The following is a 20352-nucleotide window of genomic DNA, read 5'->3' as shown; positions in this document are numbered from 1 at the left end:
GTGTGTTTATCTAAGCAGACAGTCACAGCAGAAGCATAGCTTTCACCACAGCTGCTTAAGGATACGTGTGTGGTGTGTCAGGTGCAGAGGGAGGTGAGGAGAGTTTCATGTCCAGTTTCTGGGAGTGGCTTCCCAAGGCACTCGTCTCATTTGCAGTGATGTCTTGCTATGTCATTGTAAAGAGTTGGTTGTTACAGAGTGACTGCCCCTAAAAAGCAACTTCTCGTTTTGAAAATGGCCTATGTAGCATCGATATGAGTCAGGTATTTTCCACTCCGTGTGTGTGTATATATATATATATATATATATATATAGCCATGTTATTTTTATTAATTATTCACTGTTTCTATTTATTCCTTGTCACAATATAATTTAAAAAAAAGTATTATCTTTAACTCTGCATTGTTGGAAAAGGACCCATCAGTAAGCATTTCACTGTTAGTCTACACCTGTTGTCTACGAAACATGTGACAAATACAATTTCATATGAACCATTGATTCTAGTGTAAATAGGATAATTTTGGTCGTAAAGTAAGTCAGGGATTTGCGTGATGATGGGAAACAATGGTATGTCACAGAATGAAGGGTACCGCAACAGTTGCCAGTGGGTTGGGTTTATGCCCACAGATGGCAGCACCCAAGTAATCATCAATTCGGAACAATCGTAAATGCCCCATGGTCAATTTGGTTTGGCATTCGATATCCGTATGGGGCTAGTTGGGGACCATCAGTAAATTTACACAATGTACATGGGATAATATTTTTAAAAGGTTAATAGCAAAACATTTCAATGACTTAATGTCAAACCAACTTTAATGAGACAACTAAAAGATGTGCAACAAGAAAATATTGTCCCGTTTTACATTTGTTCTTTATTGACGGTCCCGAACACACCACCAGAGATGAGCTATCCAAAGTCAAAACAACTTGGCCACGGTCGCAAACCAGCCAGCTGAATCTAATTGGCTAAATGATTTGGCTAACTCTTCCCAACTGCGAACATGCATAAGAGACACCCACATCAAGCTACACCCCGAAACCAACTCAAGTTTAAATTCAGTCAATGCAGCTAGCATTTCCTAATGAATCAAATCTAAAACGAAGTGCAGTCGCCCTCTAAAATAACATTCTAAAGGAAAGGTGCTTTTCATGTTTCAAAATGGACAAAGCATTGTTTTTATTAAAGCTGGAAACTTGACAGACATGGGTTGCGCATATTTAATGTTTTGACTGATTGGCTATAAGCTGTTGTCCCAGGGTTTCTTCCCGTCTCTAGTTGTGATAGTATCTGTGGTGTTTGGGCTGTGGAGGATGGAGTGAGAAGTGGAGAAACCGGTCGGTGCTGAGTGGGAGTGCTCAGACTGCCACACCATTTTACCTCACAGCGACAACAATAATGGCACACTGTCTGTGCTACAGGGCCAGTGTTCAAAGCGTTTTGGGAGAAGTAGTCGAGTGCTGATCTGGGCTCAGGTCCCCCTCCCCCCGTCCGTCCGAGTGTGTTTATCTAAGCAGACAGTCACAGCAGAAGCATAGCTTTCACCACAGGTGCTTTAGGACAGATGAGGTGGACAGGTGTGTGTTGTGTCAGGTGCAGAGGGAGGTGGGGAGAGTTTCATGTCCAGTTTCTGGGAGTTGCCTCCCAAGGCACTCGTCTCATTTGTAGCGATGTCATGGTGAAGAATTGGTTCTTAAAATAGCGTTCTGATCATGTAGTACAAGGAGCAGTTGTGATTGGCTAGGAGGTGCTGTCCTAGTGTTCCTCCCTGTCTCTCGTTGTGATCATATCATCTGTGTTATTTAGGCTGTGAGGGATGGAGGGGGAAGTGGAGGAACTGGTCGGTCCCAGATGAGAACGCTCAGTCAACCACACTATTTACCTCACAGCGACAACCACACCTCTGAGTAATATGTGAGAGGGAGGGAACCTTAAGGCAACCTCCAGGCAACCATACAAACAAAACCACTTCAGTCAGCAACCCTAAAGTTATTGGATTCACAAAGATTCAGATTCAATGTGTTATTGGATTCACAAAAGATTCAGATTCAATGTGTTATTGCTATATCAACTTAATAGACTTGGTGCAGCTATAAAACTAGGCAAACTGCACATACATGGGCTACAGCCATACCTGGTAGCCTAGGCATAGAGTAAACACGAGACACTGTTCAACACCATGCCATATGTCTTTAATGAAGACAATCTGGTACTGTAGTTGTCAGGCCATCGACGTTGAACTAAAGACTGGTTTGGTTGGATCATAACTCTGATCTCAAAGGTTTCTTCAGTCGACAAGTTGGTTCATCATTGACATGCTTTAAAGGCTTTGCCTGAAATTATGAGTAGAAGATGTTTATTCAGGAATTTCCTAAACATAATGTTTACTTTGATTTGCATAATGTTTTCTGGTAATTGTGTTTATACCTCTGTTCCTGAATGCAGTTCACCAAACTGTAGGATTGGAGTGCTCTTGGGTCTCTTGTTGTTACCAACCTGTGGTGTATTATTTAAACACATGCTGTGTGTAGGTTTTACATTAGTGGCTGTTTGTTGCCCTCTGTCTCAATATGACTCTTGACCTCCTCCTGTATTGAATTCAATTGAATAAACTTTATTGATCCCTGTCTATTCCTGTAGGTGAATAACGTGTCTGGTCAGCCGGACACTCTGGTGAATGAATACAACGACAAGGTGGGGGGCTCCAGGAACTTCCTGGACCAGCTGCCAGACCATAGACCTCTGTATCTGCCTGGGTAAGGTCACCTACACACTCAGATTTTCGCAGTGTCAAAAACTGAGCCAGAGAAATGTATTTCAGTGAGAACCTGAAGTTGGTGAGGGGCGACCCCATGAGTATGAGCTGGAACAATGCTCTGTTGCACATTTGAATTAAACTTTTTTTTTAAGAATCTGTGGTCAGCTAATCCTAACCATAACCATTAGTGGGGGAAGACCCAAAGCTGACCTTGCCTGTCCACAGGCATCTTTATCATTCTCACTTGGGAGGAGAACCATTTTGTTTCCTTGGCGAAAGTTAAAAGGGCTATGTTTGTTTTGGGTTGTTTCACCCGCATGTTTTCACCTGGCAAAGAGAAAGTATTTCCTAAACACAAAGAAGTATTACCCAAGACATTATTTTGGCAAGGGAAGGCCATTAAGCTATTTGTTATAAGATGCTTAGATAAATGGAGAAGCACGTCAAATCACCTTTTTCCACCATCAATGGTGGTCTGCCACCCCAATATACTCAGTGTATTTACCATGCCAAATGAACTCATGACGTAATCATGAATTATCTCGTTCCATTTGTCACGTTAGAACTGTCAATAATAAAGTATATTTCCTGGTTGAATGCTGGGGCTTTTTATGCACTTACCAGAAGTTGGTAGAATGTTGGGAATGTGTTCTTTGGCTCAATCTTGTCGCTGAATGATTTGAGGTTTTGTGTGACGCCGTCATCCTGACATCACTCGATCAGGACGAGCTGGTTTCAGAGAAAAACAAACACTTCTGTTATGAGAAGACAGATTCTAGTGCTACAATCCTCTAATACACAGTATTACTGATTCCATTCAAATGGAGTTTATTAGAATAATTGTGATGATATTTAGGTTATATGCAACAAGGTGTATTATTGAATAATAAAGTTTTTTTTTTTTTTTTGTTCAGGAGCTCAGACATAACTAGTTCGTTGGGAGGACTGAAGAGCAAGCTGAGGGACTACGACACTGGTGCAGAATCGGGAGGAGAGGATCTGGACGAGATCGACTTTAACACGTGAGTGGAGGGGACGACTGGTGGAATGAAAGTTGCCTGCTTTCAGATCTGTTTTGTAAAGTATAGCCAAATCCTGAACAGTTTAGCCTGATCCCAGATCTGTTAAGTATGGCAGAATGACAGTAGTATCAGGATCTGTATTTAACAAACAGATTTGGGATCAGGCTAAAATGACAGTAGAATCAGGGTCTGAACGAGATCCTAATAAACTGCATTCAATCAAGTAGATTGTAGCATTATTATAGATGTGGGATAGGAGTAATAATATATTCCCCAAACAGGTGTATAGCAGACATGGGCTGGAAATAATTGTCTTTTTGTACTTTATTAGAAAATATCAACTTTTTAAATTTTTACATTTAAGTCATTTAGCAGACGCTCTTATCCAGAGCGACTTACAAGTTGGATACAAAGTAGTCAAAATACTCAAAGTAGTCAAATATTTATATGGCGTTTGAACGAAAAGGCAACTAGTTTCTTTAATATTTAAATACAGGTCTCAGACGAGAGGCTAACACGACCAAGAGGGTCGAGAAAGACTGTCATAGGACAGAAACAGGAAGTCATGCATCTATAAGTGGGGTTAAAAGAACAGTAAAAAGCCACTCTCTCTCTCCACGGCACCGTTGTCTGCCAAAGCAAATGGAAAATAAAAAGAGTGGTCACTTTATTGCAAAGTGACCACATTTCCTGGCTCGGTACGGGAGATTAAAGTTATGTTTGATAAAGTTCTATATAATATACGGTGCCTTCAGGAAGTATTCAAACCCTTTTACATTTTGTCGGGTTACAGCCTGAATTCAAAATCGATTAAATATATTTTTTCTCTCCTCTACATAAAATACACCATAATGACGAAGTGGAAACATGTTTTTAGAAATGTTTGCAAATGTATTAAATTAAATACATATCTAGTTTACATAAGTATTCAGACCCCTGAGTCAATGGGGCTCCTGAGTGGCGCAGCGGTCTAAGGCACTGCATCTCAGTGCTAGAGGCGTCACTACACTCCCTGGTTTGAATCCAGACTGCATCACATCCAGCTGTGGTTGGGAGTCCCATAGGGCGGCACACAATTGGCCCAGCGTTGTCCGGGTTTGGCCGCCATTGTAAATAAGAATGTGTTCTTAACTGACTTGCCTAGTTAAATAAAGGCTAAATAATTTTTTTTAAACAGATCATATTTGAATATATACAAATTTAGATTTATTTGATGAACCAAAAACTACAACAGTTTTTTGAATTAGTCTAAATATATTTAGTCTAAATATATTACTAGTCTAAATATAGATCATTAGCATATGGTTCGGAGGGCTCTCAGATATGAATTTTAATGCGGGACATGGAATCACATCAACATTAGAGTAGACCACTTTTGCAGCGTCAAAATGACTAACAAATATATGTTCATAATGAGTGAGACATAAGATAATACAATAACACTTCACATCATGTTCTGGTACACGTGTAGTAACTCTGATCATTACAATAGCAACATGGTTGTTTCATAGGACTTTGTAAATTGCTTTATATTTGCATAACGATGGAGTTCTTACATGTGTGGAATAAGGAACGTCAGCTCAAACTCTCAGCTCATTGATATGCAATTACCAAAGTATCATGTCACAACATGCTAATAAAATGTAGTTTTAATACACAGGCACGAGGGCAGTTAAGTGTTACCGAGAATGCTAACAGTAACAAAATATAGCTATTAAGTGTCGAAAGGAAAATAAATATCCAAAAACTGCCTTCTTGAATCAACTACAGCCAAGGTAGTTGGAAAATCATGTTCGTTTTTTATTTGGAGTAAACTATCCCTTTAAATATGGTTAACTGAGTGTTTGAAACAAGAACACGTGCTCTCCGATGGACAAAGACGTTCAAAGTTGTTTTTGCTAAGCGTCCAACTGTTTGCAAATGGCTTTGAATTACTCTGCAGTATTTATTCAGCGATCAACAAAATGTATTGCAGCTTTCAACCTTTTTCAGTGGCACGTTGAAAGAGTCATACAGTAGTTGAGCGTCACAACTTATTTATACTTCTCTGTACAGAATATCATTGGTTTGACTTGATAATGGACTGTCAGGAGAATGGATAGTTACAGAATGTTCAGAGCAAATTAAGTTTACTTCCAAAACGCTATATTGTATATCCATTTTCAGAATTTTTGGTAAATTCACTTTTGTTGTTTAAATAACTTAGATTGGTGTGTTTTTGTGCCATTTCTAATCATGGAATGGGGTTGTTCAATGACAGAGATGTATTTGTTTGAAATATATCACTTGATGGTTTCATTTTAGAGAGACATTCATGTTGATGCAAAACGCTATATATCCACTTCCCTCTCAGAGAAACACGTAGTACTGCTAGGTTTCTCACTCAAATGTAACTCGTTTTTTTAAAGAACTGTACAAATTATACATTGGTGACATATCGTAAAAAAAAATATATATCAATATAGTAATGAGATCTGTATGTTAAATATTTACATTTGACATTTTTATTAATTTAGCAGATGCTCTTATCCAGCGCGACTTACAGTTAGTGCATTCCTCTTAATACTGTAGCTCAGTGAGACAACCACAGATCAGTCGAATCCACAGGATACAAACATTCCATTTCAGCTAAACAATGGATATATAACGTTTTTGCAACAACCAATTTTAAAACACATCTATGAATTAAAAATCAGAACGGCAATATTTAACACACACATAAGCAATCATTTCTGATGAAAAAAAATGAAATTGGTGTGTGTATACTGTATAGCGTTTTGATACGAAACTTCTAATATGATGGATATATTGAAATAGTATGTACTATTTAGGAAATACTATTAGTTGAAGGCAGCCAATCCAATAGTTTCAGAAAAGTAGTCCCTTCCTAAGATCTGTATTCAAATCATTTTAAAAAGTCATATTTTTGGGGGATCTGTATTCAAATAGTTGTAGTAACCTCAAGTTACAATTTGTTCCCCTGGAAAAAGTTACTTTCCACAAAGCAGAGTTAAACATTGTTATCCCAGGTCTGTAGTTAACTAGAGTTGTCCCAGGTCTGGGGTTAAAACTAGAGTTGTCCCAGGTCTGGGGTTAAAACTAGAGTTGTCCCAGGTCTGGTGTATAGAACTTTTGGAAGGGGGTTTTAGAGGTATTTGTGGGTAGAAAGTTATAGACATCAACTTGAGTTTCCTTTTCACTCTCTGTTATCTTTGATAGATGGAATCTCACTAAGGGAAGGGGTATAATACTGTATATATATATATATATATATCTAAAACTCACTCTATCCATCCTGTCTCTCAGCGAGTTCTCTGCCATCATGAATGAGCAGGAGCGTCTGGACTACAAGAGGGAGTTTGACCGGGACCATCTGGAGTACAAAGAGCTGCAGGCTGAGCTGGATGACCTCAACATGGGCCTGGCTGACCTGGACAAGGAACTGGACAGACAGCCAGAGGGCAGCCCACAGTTCCTGGTGAGGACTTTAGAGACACTATATAAATGTTATACACTGCTCAAAAAAATWAAGGGAACACTAAAATAACACATCCTAGATCTGAATGAATGAAATATTCTTATTAAATACTTTTTTCTTTACATAGTTGAATGTGCTGACAACAAAATCACACAAATGATCAATGTAAATCAAATTTATCAACCCATGGAGGTCTGGATTTGGAGTCACACTCAAAATTAAAGTGGATAACCACACTACAGGCTGATCCAACTTTGATGTAATGTCCTTAAAACAAGTAAAAATGAGGCTCAGTAGTGTGTGGCCTCCACGTACCTGTATGACCTCCCTACAACGCCTGYGCATGCTCCTGATGAGGTGGCAGATGGTCTCCTGAGGGATCTCCTCCCAGACCTGGACTAAAGCATCCGCCAACTCCTGGACAGTCTGTGGTGCAACGTGGCGTTGGTGGATGGAGCGAGACATGATGTCCCAGATGTGCTCAATTGGATTCAGGTCTGGGGAACGGGCGGGCCAGTCCATAACATCAATGCCTTCCTCTTYCAGGAACTGCTGACACACTCCAGCCACATGAGGTCTAGCATTGTCTTGCATTAGGAGGAACCCAGGCCAACCCGCATCAGCATATGGTCTCACAAGGGGTCTGAGGATCTCATCTCGGTACCTAATGGCAGTCAGGCTACCTCTGGCGAGCACATGGAGGGCTGTGCGGCCCCCCAAAGAAATGCCACCCCACACCATGACTGACCCACGCCAAACCGGTCATGCTGGAGGATATTGCAGGCAGCAGAACGTTCTCCACGGCGTCTCCAGACTCTGTCACGTCTGTCACATGTGCTCAGTGTGAACCTGCTTTCATCTGTGAAGAGCACAGGGCGCCAGTGGCGAATTGACAATCTTGGTGTTCTCTGGCAAATGCCAAACGTCCTGCACGGTGTTGGGCTGTAAGCACAACCCCACCTGTGGACGTCGGGCCCTCATACCACCCTCATGGGTCTGTTTCTGACCGTTTGAGCAGACACATGCACATCTGTGGCCTGCTGGAGGTCATTTTGCAGGGCTCTGGCAGTGCTCCATCTGCTCCTCCTTGCACAAAGGCGGAGGTAGCGGTCCTGCTGCTGGGTTGTTGCCCTCCTACGGCCTCCTCCACATCTCCTGATGTACTGGCCTGTCTCCTGGTAGCGCCTCCATGCTCTGGACACTACGCTGACAGACACAGCAAACCTTCTTGCCACAGCTCGCATTGATGTGCCATCCTGGATGAGCTGCACTACCTGAGCCACTTGTGTGGGTTGTAGACTCCGTCTCATGCTACCACTAGAGTGAAAGCACCGCCAGCATTCAAAAAGTGACCAAAACATCAGCCAGGAAGCATAGGAACTGAGAAGTGGTCTGTGGTCACCACCTGCAGAACCACTCCTTTATTGGGGTGTCTTGCTAATTGCCTATAATTTCCACCTTTTGTCTATTCCATTTGCACAACAGCATGTGCAATTTATTGTCAATCAGTGTTGCTTCCTAAGGGACAGTTTTGATTTCACAGAAGTGTGATTGACTTGGAGTTACATTGTGTTGTTTAAGTGTTCCCTTTATTTTTTTGAGCAGTGTATTTAATGTTCTATTAACGTGTGTGAGTTAATAGCTATGTTTCCATTAACTTGTCCAGTGATTTATTAATTTTTTGACGACATTTAGAAAAGTTTTGCATAGAAAATAGATTTAACATTTTCCTGCGATGTGCATTTCCATGTAACCAGCTTGTGTCGATTAAAAAACAGCTGGACATAATGACGTAACTCCTACAGTAACCAGGTTTCCATCCAACCTTTTTTTATAAGAGTACATGTCAGATAAAAAAATTGTCATGACAGGCCTGATGGAAACAGAACTGTTGTCGGTAAACTTTTCAAATGTCGACAAAACAAAATACATTAGACAAGGTGGGATCTTTTTGTCAGTAAAATGAATTATGTGAGAAATGTCGGTGGAAACGCTTTTATGCACAAATCTTGATATAACCATAATATTGAAGTAAACTTGGAGTCATGCGATGACATCATGTGTGTCCTCCCACTACAACTCATCGGGATCATGTGTCCTCCCACTACAACTCATTGGGAAAGCATACAGTTTATTAGGCTACAGATGAAATAAATGATGAACTCCACAGGCTGATGAAAGTACAAGGTGATGAGCTTGATGCTCCTTTTCAATAAATATTGAGGGTCTCATTCTGGTGACACGATCATCGATGTTTGGCTGCCGATTGACAAATAAGAATAATCTTGCTCTTCTGTCCATAATAATCTCATCATGTAGACCATGTGTGTTAAACTCATTCCACGGAGGGCCCAGCTCCACCCTTCTAATTGATTGATGAAATAAGGTCACTAATTACCTGGTTGTCTAGGTCTTAATTGAAAGGAAAAAAACAGAAACCCGCAGACACTCGGTGCTCCGTGGAATGGGTTTGACACCCGATGTAGGCCCTTTACTCAACTCAAGACCTCAAAACCAGTTCCACAGCATTTTTTCATGGTTCTGTTCTAATCAGGGACTGATTTAGACCTGGGACACTAGGTGTGTGCAATTAATTATCATCTAGAACAGAAAACCAGCAGGTTGAATACCCCTGCTCTGCTGTAGGCTATACCCACACTGTATCTGAGTTAAATGCCATGGAAACCTATTGTATTGTTTATTCGGTACATGGGAATTTAAATCACAAGGTATTTTTATGTGGACTAATATACATCATCACGCATAGTCTTATCTGTAACAAGTCATTTTGATGGAAACATCTCTGGTGGGCAAATGCACTTAAAAAAAAAAAAAATGCATATTTTAGAATATTCACATGGAAACCTAGCTACTTTCACATTTTTGGGGGGGCAAATTGCGTATTAATATAAGTTGTCGACAGCCTGTATGCCATCCCACGTATTTGTTTCATGTCTCAGGTAACCCCCGTGAAAGCAAGCATGGATAGAATGCAATAATTTTGTAATATTTACATATTCTAATAATTCTCATGTGCCAACGTATCGCCACGTTTCGTGGTCGCCATGGTGTAACTTGCACTCCTGTATATCTGAAATAATCATATGGTGAAACTTACCAGCCAACCAAAAAGCAAGGCGAAGCAATTCAGGAATTTTTGAAAGTCAGGACAATCTTTAGCCTGCAAAGAAACAATTTTTACAGTTAAATATTTTTTTTTCAAGCAGTTAGGCATTTAGAATTTAAATATGGAGCTTAATAGTTAAGTGATGACATCATGTGCACGGCGTACCTTAAATTATTTGGCAATCATCATTTAAAAAACAGCGGTTCCCATCATTTGTCACAAAGTTTGACAACAACAAAAAATCCACCCCATCGAACAGATACAAATGCTGTTGATCTTTCAAAGATGTCTCCTATATCTGCCGTTTCCATTACACATGTCGCAAGGATTTTGAAACATTGGTTTTGTCAACAACGAAAAAACGTATTCAATGGAAACCTGCCTATTAAGGTGACCATGATATCCTTAACACAATTTCAAAGAAACAGATAAAAAAATCTGAATCGTAATTTAAAAGGTAGACTCGGCATTACAAATGTCGAAAGTACTGTAGCATATCGGTCCGACTTCCACAATAAGAAAGTGTGACGCTAATTGTGTTTTTTTTTCTCTATCCTTAAAAACAGGATGCTATGGATAAGTACACCCAGATGAAGAATATGAAGAAGGTAAGTTCCACTGCACCACTATTACCTTTTGAGTCACATTTATGTGAGAATTTGATTCAACCAACCCCAACCACAGTAGGTTTCAACATGTTTTTAAAAAGAAAGTTAACCTCCACTTCTCTCCACAGTCCTCAGACTATCAGCTGAAGAAGAAGAGGTGCAAGCATCTGAAGGCCAAGCTGTCGCACATCAAGAGGAAGGTCAGCGAGTATGACCGCAGACGCTGAACCCTGACCACTAACCCCAGTCCAGAGCAGACTCCACCCTTGTCTGTCCAGGAAACTGGCCCCAAAAGAAAGAAGACCATAATGGGAGAGGGACCCAGAGAAGGCATTTTTTCAATGTGAAGTCATATGAACTGTTTTTAAGAGGGAGAATTCTCTGAATGTCTAATAATGTTTTATTTTTTTATTAAAGTTAGATTGATGTTGAGCCCCCCCCCCCCCCACATCCCCAGGAATCCTACCCATAGCCGCAGGAAGTAGGGGTGCTAAGAGTGCTGCCACACCCCCTGAAAAATCCTGATGATGTGGCTCAGTTGGCAGAGCATGCTGCTTGCTATGCTAGGGTTCTGGGTTTGAGGGCCAGTAAGAAAATCTGTGCACTTACTACTTACTGTAAGTTGCTCTGGATAAGAGTGTCTACTAAAATGGAAAAGGAAAGAATAGACCATTTCAGTTTTCACATAGAAATAAGTTGCAAAGTATTTCAGGAAAATGGATAACATATCAATAAAGTTTTTTTTATATTCCACAAGTATTTTAAGATGACCTGTTTTGTACAGATAATTATCAGACTCAAGTTGCAAATGCTGGTAAACACTAAAATACATTTAGTAAAAAAAAATCTCACAAAAGCAGTGCACTGGGCCTGTATTAGCGGACCAATATATAGACACTCCATATAGACCTCCCCCCTCTGTCGTCACAGCAACCCCATCCCCAAACTACTTCCAGCGGCTATGATTCTACCTCTAATATGTGGCCTCTGCCGAGTTCACAACAATTGGATGTTCCGGTTTTGGAAAGAGCCTGTGACTCGACTTCCGCTTTTGGACATTGACAAGGTGACCAGCCATCTTAACTCCTCCTCCACATTTACTGGATTAATTGAACAGTACAGAAGAGAACCTCCCAAGACAGTTATTTTTTTATTTTGATAAACAATATTTATGGGATCTAGTTTCAGGCGTTTATTTGAAGCCTGCTACGTTAGGTTAACAGTTGGGTAATGATGGTTGGTGCAAGATGCTAAAGGTTATTAGAGCGCCCTCTAGGGTATAGATACAGGACATGACCAATGTTTTTTCCCCCCATGTTTGTACATTTTTGTTGTTTTAACACATGTTCTCATGGGATGGTCCTGTATCAAAATAAATACCCGGTGGGACCTTATGGAATTGTACAGTTTTTATCAGCTTTTACTGACATCCGGGCACCAGATGTATAGTAAGCAAATTAAATATGTTTTCCGTTTTTCTTACCTAGATCTTTTTGTGAATTTCCGAAAATGTTTTGCCATTCATGTAAATTGTAATTTTCTCAGACATTTCTGTCTGTTTAGTTAAAAAAATAAATGTGAGCATTGTGATGTATTGAAGATATTCATCCTCAACAATAGTCTGACGTTAAATATTGTCCATGCAGAGATGCAGGCAAGTAAGCTACTACCATGGTGATTATGTACAATGTAGGATTTGTGTAAATATTATTTAATAAAAATACACTTTATTTGCAGCTTCAAAAAAATATATTTGAATGAGATTTAAAAATATATATATTTCACCTTTATTTAACCAGGTAGGTTAGTTGAGAACAAGTTCTCATTTACAACTGTGACCCGGCCAAGATAAAGCAAAGCAGTGTGACACAAACAACACAGAGTTACACATGGAATAAACAAGCGTACAGTCAATAACAAAATAGAAAAAAAAGTCTATACACAGTGTGCAAATGGTGTGAGGAGGTAAGGCAATAAATAGGCCATAGTAGTGAAGTAATTACAATTTAGCAAATTAACACTGGAGTAATAGATGTGCAAGTAGAAATACTGGTGTGCAAAAGAGCAGTTCTTTCCGAACTGCTATCTGGATTTGGGTGAAGGAGAAGCTGGGGAGACTTGGGCAAGTAGCTGCGGGGGGTGCGGAGCTGTTGGCCGGGGTTGGGGTAGCCAGGAGGAAAGCATGGCCAGCCGTAGCGAAATGCTTATTGAAATTTTCAATTATTGTGGATTTATCGGTGGTGACCGTGTTACCTAGCCTCAGTGCAGTGGGCAGCTGGGAGGAGGTGCTCTTATTCTCCATGGACTTTACAGTGTCCCAAAACTTTTTGGAGTTAGAGCTACAGGATGCAAATTTCTGTTTGAAAAAGCTAGCCTTTGACTTCGTGTATTGGTTCCTGACTTCCCTGAAAAGTTGCATATCGCGGGGACTATTCGATGCTAGTGCAGTCCGCCACAGGATGTTTTTGTGCTGGTCGAGGGCAGCCAGGTCTGGAGTGAACCAAGGGCTATATCTGTTCTTAGTTCTACATTTTTTGAATGGGGCATGCTTATTTAAGATGGTGAGGAAATTACTTTTAAAGAACGACCAGGCATCCTCGACTGACGGGATGAGGTCAATATCCTTCCAGGATACCCGGGCCAGGTCGATTAGAAAGGCCTGCTCGCAGAAGTGTTTTAGGGAGCGTATGAGCAGTGCTGAGGGGTGGTCGTTTGACAGCGGACCCATAGCGGATGCAGGCAATGAGGCAGTGATCGCTGAGATCCTCATTGAAAACAGCAGAGGTGTATTTGGAGGGCAAGTTGGTCAGGATAATATCTATGAGGGTGCCCATGTTTACAGATTTAGGGTTGTACCTGGTGGGTTCCTTGATAATTTGTGTGAGATTGAGGGCATCTACCTTAGATTGTAGGATTGCCGGGGTGTTAAGCATATCCCAGTTTAGGTCACCTAACAGAACAAACTCTTAAGATAGAACAAACTCTCAATCAATTCACATATGGTGTACAGGGCATAGCTGGGAGCTGAGGGGGTTCTATAACAGGTGGCAACAGTGAGAGATTTATTTCTGGAGCAATTAATTTTAAAAATTAGAAGCTCGAACTGTTTGGGCATAGACCTGAAAAGTATGACAGAGCTTTGCAGGCTATCTCTGCAGTAGATTGCAACTCCTCCCCCTTTGGCAGTTCTATCTTGACTGAAAATGTTTGTAGTTGGGGATGGAAATCTCAGATTTTTTGGTGGCCTTCCTAAACCAGGATTCAGACATGGCAAGGGCATCAGGGTTGGCAGAGTGTGCTAAAGCAGTGAGTAAAACAAACTTAGGGAGTAGGCTTCTGATGTTAACATGGATGAAACCAAGGCTTTTTCGGTTACAGAAGTCAACAAATGAGAGCGCCTGGGGACACGCAGGGCCTGGGTTAACCTCCACATCACCTGAGGAACAGAGGAGGAGTAGGATGAGGGTATGGCTAAAGGCTATCAAAACTGGTCGTCTAGTGCTTTGGGGACAGAGAATAAAAAGGAGCAGTTTTCTGGGCGTGGTAGGATAGATCTTATTGCTGTCTAAACATCTGTCCACTTAAATAATAAACTTTAAACGTTTTTAATGACAAAGGTTTCTGGCCATTTACATGAAATGTATGAGCTCATCATCCACAAAAACATACGTTTACCCATTGCTCCCTCCAAAAAAATCGGAAATCGGAACCATTTTTCCTTTAGAGCATGTTTCCTGGGGCGGGAAGCTCTTCTGTTACACCAAACATGGTTGCTTCCTTCAGCAGGTATGCGAATGTTGTGTTTTTGTTTTAATCTTATTTGAATGTTTCTATTTCTGCATAATAGTAAACTAATGTACATTTATTCAGCCGACGATTTAACTAATTTAGTCGAGTAACTCATTCATGAAATGGAATGTAGACGATTAATTTAGCAATACATTCGAATAACATCCGCCAGTTTCACAGCGAGGCGCAGCCACAGACAAGGAGTTAGTTATAAAATATCTTTGGCGCTGCTGAACCAAAATCTTGGTTTTACAGGAGACGTTGAATATGGCGATTCTCCTTTAAGCGCATTTAACTTGCTATTCTCCAGCTTTTCAAGATTAATGTCATACGTTTGGTACTTACCAAAGAATGGAGTTTGGCTGACTAACTAACGTTAGTATTGTAATGACGTTACTGCGGTTCCGGCCGGTATGTACTCCACCCCCCTAAAATCAAAATACAAAGTTACATGTAACCGAAAATAATCGTATTGTTTTTGAGAAAATGCCAAATCCACCTCTTCTGCACCACCAATAAAATCACCTATTACTACCACGCACAGGTCGGCTGATCCAGCAACAGAAAAGGTCATTGATTTTATCACCTTCAACAGTTTATGAACGCCATACCTATCTGTTGTTTCACCCGCGCTACACGGAACGCAATATTTAATGTAAGTAGACAATATAGGGTACTTTTTAAAGTTGTATATTTCTAAGTAAGCTTTATTTTGTGTTTTAAATCCATTACTAATATTGCAGGATGTGCAAAACTGGCATTTATTCGATTGCATGTAACTTTATATTTAGACCATTTTTGGAAGTACATACCGTGAAAAGGTAGTAATGACGATAGTTGCTCAGCGAAACTCCATTCTTTGGTAAGTTCCCGAACGTATTTGGACATTATTAAGCTTGAAAAGCTGGTAAGTGGAATGACTGCTTCCTGGGTTTAAAGGAGAATTGACGGATCGAGTGCATGTGATTGCTTGCATAGATAGCTACATTTTCCAACCAATATGGTTCCAATTTGACTAGTATGGGGATGATGAGTAGGCAGCTATGTTGTTTTTGAAAATAATTGTATTTGCATAATAATGCCATTGTTTATAATTTTAATAGCTACCAAGCATTACAACGTTTTTTAAAGCTTCTAATTCCCCTCGTGTCATTTCTACAGATACTTTAGTTTTTGATTGAACTGCATTTGGAGGTTGACTCAATCAAGATGGACGAAGAGCCAGAGAGAGCCAAGCGTTGGGAGGGGGGTTATGAGCGAACATGGTAAGGCGCTCACTAAACATAAACTTAGGATGAATATAATTATTGGATTGTTGTGTGTGTTTTTACATTTGCTCTTCACCAACTTCATCCTGCAGCAGTCACCTGCATTGTAGGAGGCTCTATTGGTAACCAATCTTTAGGGTGTTATTGTTTGACTCAAGCGATGACTGAAACGGGAACCAATTTGTCGTAATTCATGGGTGGCCCACAGTGAATAAATACATGTGATTGAGGCTCTTTCTCACTAATTGGTTGTGTAATGTACACACACATGATTTTAGTTTGTGTGTTAAAAACATTTTATAAAGAATGGCAACACTGCCATGTTGATCTGAGCCTCGCTGTTAAAAAAAACACATTAGTGTCTGACTTTTGGCTGTCGCAGATGCACCTCCCCCGACTAAACTCCTCGACTTTGGTCTACAGTGAGGCTGCAACAGCCTTACCACTGAAATGCGGACACTGACTGACTGACTGTTGGTCCATATAGGGAGATCTTGAAGGAGGATGAGTCTGGATCTCTCAAAGCCACTGTGGAGGAAATCCTTTTCCAGGCCAAAAGGAAAAGGGTGTTCGAGAGCCATGGACAAGTTCGGCTTGGGATGGTGAGTTGATTCCTTACCCTCTATTTGCCTTCTCAGATTCCATGTACTTCTTCAGTAAAGTAATGATGGTAACACTACAATATCATGTGTTCCAGATGCGTCACCTGTACGTGGTGATTGACACCTCTAGAACCATGGAAGACCAGGACCTGAAACCCAACCGCCTCACCTCTACACTCAAGGTGAGGAAGAGGAGGAAGGTCGAGGAAGAGGAGGGGCTGGTAGAGAGGAGGAGGAGGAGGAGGAGGAATCAAAATACTTGTGAAACATATGGAGCTGAAAAATATTTTGTGATTGTTTTCTCTCTCTTCAACCCTGCAGCTGGTGGAATATTTCGTCGAGGAATACTTTGATCAGAACCCCATCAGTCAGGTAGGCCCTCATTCCACCAATCAGTGGGTTTTGATGTCCTACTGTCATCCGGTCCTGAGCGTTTGTCTATGTAAGCAGCCCTTGGAGCCTGGCTCCTCTCTAGGTTTCTTCCCAGGTTCCAGCCTTTCTAGGGATTTTTTTTCCTAGCCACAGATACCACTGCACCTGCATTGCTTGCTCTTTGGGGTTTTAGGCAGGGTATCTGTAAAGCACTTTGTGACACTGCCGGATGTAAAAAAAGGCTTCATGAAATACACTTGATGGATTGCTATGTCAGCAACGGTGTGTTGTCATCCTCCTACTATATGGTCTAGTAAGCTAAGAGAACTTAGTCCCTCCTATGGTCTCCTCTTCAGGTGGGCATCATCACCACAAAGAACAAGAGAGCGGAGAAGCTGACTGACCTGGCAGGTGAGAGGTCAGCCTTGGGTCAATCTACTAGGTGTCCCAATTTCCCCTAAGCTTATTCAATATAAGTGCTGTACACTTTCTTTTTTTTTTTTTTTGCATGCTTAAAATAGTTCTAATTTTTATCGATTTATTTTCCATTGTAGGCATTACGTTTGTGGCTTGCTGGTGTTTTGAGTGTGCATGTAAGTTGTGGGCTGGTTACAGTTCTGATAACAGTGCTGTTATTCTATCCACAGGGAACCCAAAGAAGCACATTGATGCCCTGAAGAAAGCAAAGGACTCTACGTGTGGAGGAGAACCCTCTCTATATAACTCCCTCAGCCTGGCCATGCAGACACTCAAGTATGCTTCCTGTGTGTGGTGTGTGTGTGTGTGTGTATATGCTTCTACACCTGCATTGCTTGCTGTTTGGGGTTTTAGGCTGGGTTTCTGTATAGCACTTTGAGATATCAGCTGATGTACGAAGGGCTATATAAATGGATTTGATTTGTATATCCATATACTTTTATTTTGTCCCAAGATGTATGATCCACTGTGTCTTTTCACCATTGCCCTCTGTCTCTCCTCAGACACATGCCAGGCCACAGCAGCAGAGAAGTCCTCATCATCTTCAGTAGTCTCACCACATGTGACCCAGCTAACATCTACGAGCTGGTCAAGGTAACAGCAGATCTGTCTGTCTCTATCACTTACATCCAGGTTGTATCACATTCGTCCGTGATTGGGAGTCCCGTACGGCAGCACACAATTGGCCCAGCGTCATCCGGGTTTATGGCCGGTGTAGGCCGTCATTGTAAATAAGAATTTGTTCTTAACTGACTTGCCTAGTTAAATAAAGGTTAAATACTTTTTTATAAAATCTTGCTCACTTTCCCTCTCCCCAGATGTTTTTCTCTGGTGTTTTGTCTCATGTAGAAACTCTGTTGTTTCTATGTGGTCTTTCTCCTTGTCTCACTGGTGTCTCCCATTTCATATCTCTGGTCTCTCCCTGGTGTCTCACATTTCATATCTCTGGTCTCTCCCTGATCTCTCCCTGGTGTCTCACATTTCATATCTCTGGTGTTTTCTCTGTTCTCCATCAGACTCTGAAGGCTCTGAAGATCCGTGTGTCTGTGATTGGCCTGTCAGCCGAGGTGCGTGTCTGCACCGTGCTCACCAGAGAGACCGGGGGGTCGTACCATGTGATCCTTGATGAGAGCCACTTCAGGGAGCTGCTGATGTTTCATGTGAAGCCTCCTCCTGCTACCTCCTCCTCCGAGTGTTCCCTCATACGCATGGGTCAGACACACATAGAGCTTCAGCACATAGACTGGCTCATTCCTAACCACACAATGTTATTTCTGAGCTCCATTGTTTCCATTCTCTCTCTCTCTCTCCCTCCAGGTTTCCCCCAGCACACCATAGCCTCTCTATCAGACCAGGATGCCAAGCCTTCTTTCAGCCAGGCCCATCTGGACAGCACTGGTGGTGGTCCCGGTCTGTCTATGGGAGGGTACTTCTGTCCACAGTGCCAGGCCAAGTACACTGAGCTACCTGTCGAGTGTAAAGTCTGTGGTACGTGGTGCCTAGCTGACTGAAGTCTGTGGTGCCTACCGAGTGTTTAAGTCTGTGGTGTGTGGTGTCTAGCTGAGTGTATGTCCCAATCGTCTCTCCTTCTTCACTCGTTTACTATTTCCCACATTTGAATGCATTGGTTTGCTGTAGGTACGGGCTAGAGGGGGTTTCTCATAGAAATAATTTCCTTTCATATCGGGAAGTGAACAAGTGCACACTTTGGGAGAAATGCATTTTGGGAAATACCTTCTGTGTACATAAATTGAGATGACCCATGTGTGTGTACTACACTTTAGTCACGTCTGTATGTGTTCCCCAGGGCTGACACTTGTCTCCGCTCCTCACCTGGCCCGCTCTTTCCACCACCTCTTCCCCCTGGAGGCCTTCCAGGAGAGTCCTCTGCTGCTGCACCACAGAGAGAGGTTCTGTGAAGCCTGCCAGGGGGAGCTGAAAGACAAAAGTGTGTTCACGTGTCCGTCGTGCTGCAGTGTGTTCTGCGTGGAGTGTGACCTGTTCATCCACGACACGCTGCACTGCTGCCCCTCCTGCATCCACAGCCGCAGTGCCCCCTGAGATGCTCTGGTCAAAAGTAGAGCGATATATAAAGGAAACCTCAGACAAGTGCCAATATACCTGCACACACTTTAAAGATGTTTACTAATTTGGAGGAACTTCAGTGCTTTGGGCCCTTCCTGAATTTACCTCTGGAGTTGTGTTGCTAGGAAATGTGGAATTGACTTTGGCCGTATTGCTTGGAGTTGTCCTGTATCCAGGCTGACATCTAAAGCTAGAGGACTGACTTTACCTCAATGATTGAGATGGAACTGCTGAAACTCTGAGCATGGATATCACCGGTTGGCTAGTGCCGGATGGCTCTGGTAGCAGCATAGAATGGACCAAACTTTTTCAATAAACTTCAGCTCTTTTGTAGAGATCTTATTGTATGTTCTCTTTATTCATTTAGACTCGTCTGTCTGTCCTCATCTCTTAGCCAGAGCCTTCCATTAAATGACAGGGTTTTACAATCAATATTTTTCATTTCAGTATTTTAACAAAATACAGATTCTTGTCAACATTTAATTCTCACAAAATCTGAAAAAAACACAGGCAAAAAAACACAAACAGCAGGGCATCTGAGATCAGAGCTTGTACTGCACTGAGACATTATGAAGCCAAATCATTACATCATAAATGCAGCTCGATCAGCAAAAACACACAACACAAGTGAGGCAACAAATGCAATAGAAGGAAGGAGCATCCTCTGAGATGCAGGACTGTGCTGTTTCTCCTGGGAACAGTAACCAAGGCAACGCTGATGTGGAGAAGATCTCCTGCTGGTTAGGGATCCCTAAGAAGTGGGGACAA

At 41.6% G+C, this 20352-nt stretch overlaps 2 protein-coding genes across 5 annotated transcripts in view; both read left to right on the top strand.

Annotated features, from left to right (window-relative positions):
- oclnb (occludin b) overlaps positions 1-12727 on the top strand; it is a 19109-nt gene extending 6382 nt beyond the window's left edge. For both annotated transcript variants that reach the window (XM_024136168.2, XM_024136169.2), the window contains exons 5-9: positions 2639-2754; positions 3671-3778; positions 7085-7256; positions 10950-10991; positions 11120-12727. In XM_024136168.2, coding sequence (XP_023991936.1) covers positions 2639-2754; positions 3671-3778; positions 7085-7256; positions 10950-10991; positions 11120-11218 — 537 coding nt within the window. In that variant the 3' untranslated portion in view covers positions 11219-12727. The remainder of the gene's footprint in view (positions 1-2638; positions 2755-3670; positions 3779-7084; positions 7257-10949; positions 10992-11119) is intronic.
- A 1966-nt stretch (positions 12728-14693) lies between these two features.
- Positions 14694-19921, top strand: gtf2h2 (general transcription factor IIH, polypeptide 2). 3 transcript variants are annotated; one of them, XM_024136165.2, is made up of 13 exons: positions 14760-14777; positions 15091-15191; positions 15325-15435; positions 15942-16045; positions 16536-16650; positions 16746-16832; positions 16972-17022; positions 17379-17433; positions 17670-17775; positions 18003-18093; positions 18516-18711; positions 18817-18987; positions 19307-19921. In XM_024136165.2, the coding sequence occupies exons 4-13, from the start codon at positions 15990-15992 to the stop codon at positions 19558-19560; spliced, it is 1182 nt and encodes a 393-aa protein (XP_023991933.1). In that variant the 5' UTR covers positions 14760-14777; positions 15091-15191; positions 15325-15435; positions 15942-15989; the 3' UTR covers positions 19561-19921. The 3 variants fall into 3 exon arrangements, with proteins under 3 accessions (XP_023991934.1, XP_023991933.1, XP_070294447.1); XM_024136166.2 differs by lacking the exons at positions 15091-15191; positions 15325-15435 and having other exon boundaries at positions 14694-14777; XM_070438346.1 differs by lacking the exon at positions 14760-14777 and having other exon boundaries at positions 14784-15435.
- Positions 19922-20352: the final 431 nt, after the last annotated feature.

The sequence above is a fragment of the Salvelinus sp. IW2-2015 genome, unplaced genomic scaffold, assembly GCF_002910315.2.
Source record: "Salvelinus sp. IW2-2015 unplaced genomic scaffold, ASM291031v2 Un_scaffold793, whole genome shotgun sequence".
NCBI lineage: Eukaryota > Metazoa > Chordata > Actinopteri > Salmoniformes > Salmonidae > Salvelinus > Salvelinus sp. IW2-2015.
The sequence above is the reverse complement of the archived record's forward strand: the minus strand, read 5'-3'. Positions and strand labels throughout refer to the sequence as shown.

Coding starts and splice junctions, on each gene's coding strand:
- gtf2h2 (XM_024136166.2), top strand. CDS start 15,990: ATGGACGAAGAGCCAGAGAGAGCCAAGCGTTGGGAGGGGGGTTATGAG. Junction 17,434..17,669: donor GAAGCTGACTGACCTGGCAG/GTGAGAGGTCAG, acceptor TTCTATCCACAG/GGAACCCAAAGAAGCACATT. Junction 18,712..18,816: donor GTGTTCCCTCATACGCATGG/GTCAGACACACA, acceptor CTCTCCCTCCAG/GTTTCCCCCAGCACACCATA.